At 36.0% G+C, this 6,000-nt stretch overlaps 1 protein-coding gene across 4 annotated transcripts in view; it reads right to left on the minus strand.

The window, feature by feature from the left end:
* The window catches only part of LOC117331602 (serine/threonine-protein phosphatase 2B catalytic subunit 2-like), a 29,412-nt gene extending 23,752 nt beyond the window's left edge, over nucleotides 1-5,660 (minus strand). For all 4 annotated transcript variants that reach the window (XM_033890427.1, XM_033890421.1, XM_033890426.1 and 1 more), the window contains exons 1-3: nucleotides 5,454-5,660; nucleotides 3,501-3,701; nucleotides 2,252-2,376 (exon numbers count right to left, since the gene is read on the minus strand). In XM_033890427.1, the coding sequence (XP_033746318.1) occupies nucleotides 2,252-2,376; nucleotides 3,501-3,701; nucleotides 5,454-5,499 (372 nt within the window). In that variant the 5' untranslated portion in view covers nucleotides 5,500-5,660. The remainder of the gene's footprint in view (nucleotides 1-2,251; nucleotides 2,377-3,500; nucleotides 3,702-5,453) is intronic.
* Nucleotides 5,661-6,000: the final 340 nt, after the last annotated feature.

Below are 6,000 nucleotides of genomic sequence, written 5' to 3' on the forward strand. Positions count from 1 at the left end.
TTCCCGTGGTTTCTGTTTCCGTGTCTGAATTAATTGATGTCGTTTTCCTCATTTTTTTCAAATTGAGCGCGCCGCGAAAGTTTGTGTCGATCGAGTGTTTTAATTGCACACGTGTCTCACATATGCTATGACAAGCGCTTGAAAGTTTAAGATCATGTAAACAAGAGCCGCACAACTCGAAGTATTATGTCAAAAGACTGACAAAAAAGGATAGGAAAGGCCTTACGAAAGTGAGTGACTTCTTCAAAAACAACCCGTCAACCAATGAATCATCATCCAACATTGAATCTGTTTTATCAACCGTCCAGACGGAATGTTTACCCGTAGCAACAATCAATGTACATGTAACCCGCGATGAAAGTCTGATATTAACTTTATCGGGGAAAAAAAGAGAAGCAGCGTCGATAGACGAAAATTTAATGCTGCAAAATATGAATCGGCCTTCTCTTGGCTTTATCACAGTAGAGTGACATGTGGCTACATGTGCAAGTACTGAGAATTGTTTGAGAATTGTTTGTTTTGGTGCACATTCGAGTTGTAAGCCATTTGTTACAAATTAAAGGGTGTAAAACTTGGGACACATCCTTCAAGAAAATTGAAAAAACATGACCACTGACCTGGACTGACTTTGGTGGACAAGTTCAAGGGACAAAAACAAGGAAAATGGCCCTTTAGATAGCTATTAAGAATCCTTAGGCCAGATGAATGTTAAAAGTTTAACAGATGAATAAATATTTGGATGTGTTATTGACTTATTATTTATTTATTTTTTGCATTTAAAACCGACAGCAAATTTTCCCAATCGGGGAAAAATACTGCTGTATTTTCCCAATTGAAAAGGTACAGGCCCCTGTAAAAATGGGATGAAAAAATCACTGGAGTAAATTGATGAGTTTCAGGACAATTGGATCATTAAGTCAGTAGAATGTTTGGTTATGTACGTGCAAGCCTATTGCTCATTATAAGTCCCCTCATCCACTGGTCACAAGGGGATACATTTTTTATAACTGCATTAATCAAGAACAAATATTTACTTCAACTATAGTTTGACATTGATGATCAGATAAAGCACTCCAGTTGCAATAGATATTAATAAATTCAACATGTACATCTTTTATGACTATAGCTCATTACCACCTGGTACAACATCTTCCACAAACTAATGACATTTGACACCATTTCTATATATCCCAAGGACGACATGACAACTTCTCTAAAATATTTACATTTGCAGAGAGAACTGCTAAAGAGGAAAAAATCTGTTCACAAATCCAGCGAGCAGACACAGGTTAAATCTTTCTCATCTCAACTTCTCCACCCTTCACATTTTTTTCATGAATTAATCAGACAGAAGTATCCCATTTAATATATGGGTCAAAACACTTTTTATCAACAAGCACACAGTGTGATGATGCACTGATCCAAATATTAAAGTGTACATCCTTATCAGATATTTACAAACAAGTAGAGGGTAAACCAAATGTTGCTCTAGAAAACAAAGCAGGAATCAAGATGTATGTACAAATTAACCTAGGGTGTAACAACAGCTCAATTCCCTTAGCTAGCAGAAAGAAAGTCAGGTCATCAGGCCAAAGGATAGTATCATGTGCCATTTTCATTTCACTTCATTTTTGAGTTTTTTTATAAGACATTAATTGAACATTTTCCCATTAACTAACAAGATGTAAACCACAATGATAAATGTATCGGTATCATTTTGCCTTAATTTGACAAGAAAAATATCAACAGGGACTTGGAATGAGTAAAATTTGGGCCATTTAAGGATATGTACAGCCTACCCTGTCTGCGAGGTGCATTTCTGTGTGTAATTTGGGAGGCTGTGGTATATTTGTGTTTGTCTCCTAGTGATATCTAAGCTGACAAACGATGCCCAATGTATAGTGCTACCTCATGATCATTATAAATACTGCCAAAGACACCTGGTCATATTATAATGACAACAGGTGGATGACCTAGTCGCCCCACTCTCAAAATGCTGAGTGCAAAGCAGGAGTATGTGGTAAGTAAGTAATACTCCGGTACATGTATGTCTCTGTCAGGGACAGGACCCAAAGTCTTCCTCACAGGGGCGAACACTCACTAGTCTAAAGGCGAAAAGTGAGGCATTGCCAAGAGATATGTATGATCAGCAAGAAACAATCTCTTAAGAAAGAAAAGAGTGACAAAACAGATCCCAAATTTTGTCACCTCTTACGAATCATGCCATTGGGTCACCAGGTACAATACTTACTTCAATGCTGAAATATCCTCGGTCTACATAATCTCCTAAAAAGAGGTAGCGAGTTGTTGCTGGTGTGCCACCAACTTCAAAAAGTTTCATTAGATCATAAAACTGTCCATGAATGTCACCACAGACTGAAAAGGAGAACACAAATGATTGTTTGCAAGTAAATAAATTATAATGAAAATAATTATGAAAATGTTAAATACACATCTGACAATATCAATGAGCTAATTCATGGTATATGTTCGGTTTATAAGAAGTTTTTTAACATGCATTAATATTCACAAACCAATGTCATTGCACAGGTGGCAATACTGTAAAGTTAGGTGATAGTTCATAATAGGTGTAAGTATCAAGTTGGCATACATGTGTGTATCACTTCTGGCAATTTCTGACAGCAGTATGCCACTTTGAAATATATTTTTCCAACAAGGATTTTTGTTTGTTATGTGTTTAACGTTTAACTATTAAAAGCCAGGGTCCCCAGTCATTTAAGGAGGTGCCAGGTTTTGAAGGTGGAGGAAAGCCGGAGTACCCGGAGAAAAAACACCAACCTACGGTCAGTACCTGGCAACTGCCCCACGTAGGTTTCGAACTCACAACCCAGAGGTGGAGGGCTAGTGATAAAGTGTCAGAACACCTTAACCACTCGGCCTCAACTAGGAAGTTCTCTGGCAAACCCGACGCCTTACCAAACAAACACAAAATCTACTTTCTAAGTTTGTGCCTTCAGTGTAACAATTTTGGGAAAAACCAACTTTTAAGAAATTTGGAGAAAATTCACACACACAAAAAAGAGACACACATTTGGGGGGAATCTTCCAATATTCAACTTACACTACAGGTCACTACAATTTGAAGACCAAGCTATGAATTCCTATGGAGCTATATCTTATTTATTTCAGTGGGGTTGATTTGAATAATAATCCTAAGAATTATCTATTTTCTTTTGTGACATTAGTAGGTTCTGTCTCAGCTGCAGCCACACCAGATAATGTAGGCCTAGCAGTAGTAGATTCAATCCAATCTCAAATGACTTTGCAAGTGTTTGGACTGCCTTCAGTGCCAATGATATTTCTGATGTTTTATCAGGTTTATTCAATGTGTACTAGTTCAGTTCACCAACAAAACAAGTTTAGCTTAATACATTCATAATGTGTGTAAGCAATTGCTGATATGATGGTTTGTAACCACCTCAACTCAACTCTTGTGGGAAAGTTACACATATATATATAAGAGGGCAGTTGTGTTTTACCTGTAACAGGAGCCTCTATCTCAATCATGGTTTTCTCTTGGCGCAGCATGGCAGCACCATCATTTATAATTCGTAATGCTACATCTTCTGTCACACGACCCTCCAAAATAAAGTGCTGTTTTAAAACTTCTGGTTTAGGTTTTCCATTAGCACCAAAGACTTCACTCATAATAAGTTTGTGGCTTGGTGGAAAGGGTGCATCTGCAAAATTCAATTGGTATATATATATGAAACATTGAATAAAGAGTTACAGTCAATATTTTAGCTGATCTGTTTTCCAATCATTTCTGTGGTCTGATTCATCACATACACTATGTTACTACTAACTTCTGTCCTGTAAATAAATCAACAAATGGGTATACAGGAGCATGGAGTGATTTGAAATTGTATACCTTATAAATATATATGCATGCTGTTACAATAAATAAATTGGTTAAGCTTCATACACTCTGCTAACAGATTGATCAGTATCCTAGCCAGGAGTGAAATGTTTCTCATTTTAAAAATATATTTTGATTCAAAGTCTCTTTTGTCCTTCCTTTTAACAGAGTATATCAGCTTTAATACACTCAATTTTGCAAGACAAAGTTGAAACTGTATTTATGATTGAGCGCAGCCTATATAAAAACACCTAATATTTTTGTCCAATATCTGCACCTCTCACTTCTACTGATGTTTTGTTTGAACGATTTCTGCTTTTGACAAAATTTTCAGTTTTTACACTTTCAAAAACACAGTGATCTTTATTTTTAATGTTATAAAATCAGTGAACAAAAGTTATATTCATATCATAAAAAGTAAAGAGGTGCAGTATCTGATCAGTAACTTAAATATTTTAAAAATCAGGAACTTTATATCTATATAAAGGGTGCACACATAAAATACAAAGTTGCTTTGCTGTCTTCAACTTTCTACAGGAGTTCAAACTCCCAACCTGTTTAGAAAAGACTAGTTTATCAGGCATCATGGGAGTTGTATGCCTGATTTTCATATTACTTACCCATACAAAGTACACTTGCACAGATTTTTTGTTACATAAACAGTCATGAAGTTTGCACAACTTAAAAACAGGAACGTTCTTCATGACCATTGTGATGAAAAACCATTTGAGTCATTGAGAGACAATTTTAAAATGAACTGGGTTAATCAAATACTTTAGATTTAAAAATACTACAAGGTCAAACCACTTGGTACTTTTCAGTGTAGTATGTATTCACATTATTCAACCAAAAAGTAGCAGGAAACAATATAATGTTGTGAAGATGAAAATACTGCGAGTACTGTAGGCCATCGCCATATTATTATTAACATAACAATGTATGCACTAGCCTAATCATGAAGCAAAGAAATAAGGGTGCCTACAAGCTACTAAGAACAGATCCTATGCGAATTAGAACGTGATGAAAAAGACTGTATCGCAAATAAAACATGAAAAATATATTTTAAGTCATTGGCCACGACTCTGCCTCAGCTGTGTTAGAAATCCAACAACCAAAATGGGCACAGACATAAAAACTAATATATCGAACAACACAGAGCTGTATTAATTCATGCGTTCTTTCAAAATACAGCTTTTATTTCCGTAGTATCCTTCTGAAAGTAGACCCAATAACATTCGGAGGACTATACCTCTCATTTGGGTGGTACATTACGGTCTTGGAAATTTGTTTAGGAATGTAAACAACATAACTGTCAATCACCTGAACAGCAGCAGGATGAAGATGGGGTGAATAACGTAATGCTGGTTGCAATATCCACAAATTATGCATATATATAACAACACAAACATATCATTTTCTAACAATAGTGATCTATGGACAACTTTTAAGACTATGCAAAAGCGCATCAATAATTTTTCAACCTGACGTAAAAGGGTATCAGATACCCCAGTCATGGCTGACAGCCAATATGGCGGATCTTGCTATTTTTGTCGCAAAGTACCTGGATACTTACTCTTGACGACTCTTTCCGTCGTCGATAATTTGGAATCTGTAGACATCCTGTGGCTTTAAATGGGAAATAATCATAAAGATGTGCCTTCGATGGCACACAATTTTTGTGATTTGCTCCGATTTTCCCGATGGTAAACAATTCCTTCAAGATGGCGTTAACAACATCTTATTTGCATACGAAACTATCAGTGTGCGCAGAAATTTGCGCAACCTTGCCAACGCCCGGTGCGACGCTACCAGGTCTAACTAACCGATAATGCTACACACACACACACACACACCACACACACACAATCCACAGAACAGTGAGCTTGAGTTTTTGTGACATTATTTCCAGCACATGAATGAGTGCTGGACATAATATTATGAAATAAACACAAAGTTACATTTCATTATAAACTTAAGGCTTGTTTATTTATAATCAAATAAACATGTACTTTGACTTAAGCATATTTAAAATTAAAATGTGGATTTTTTTTGTAGTACAAATTTATGAACAATATCTATATAAGTCCCTTTTTTATTAAGTCTGGTTTCAAGTAAAGGTA

Source organism: Pecten maximus, chromosome 1, assembly GCF_902652985.1.
Source record: "Pecten maximus chromosome 1, xPecMax1.1, whole genome shotgun sequence".
In the NCBI taxonomy this organism is placed as follows: Eukaryota; Metazoa; Mollusca; class Bivalvia; order Pectinida; family Pectinidae; genus Pecten; species Pecten maximus.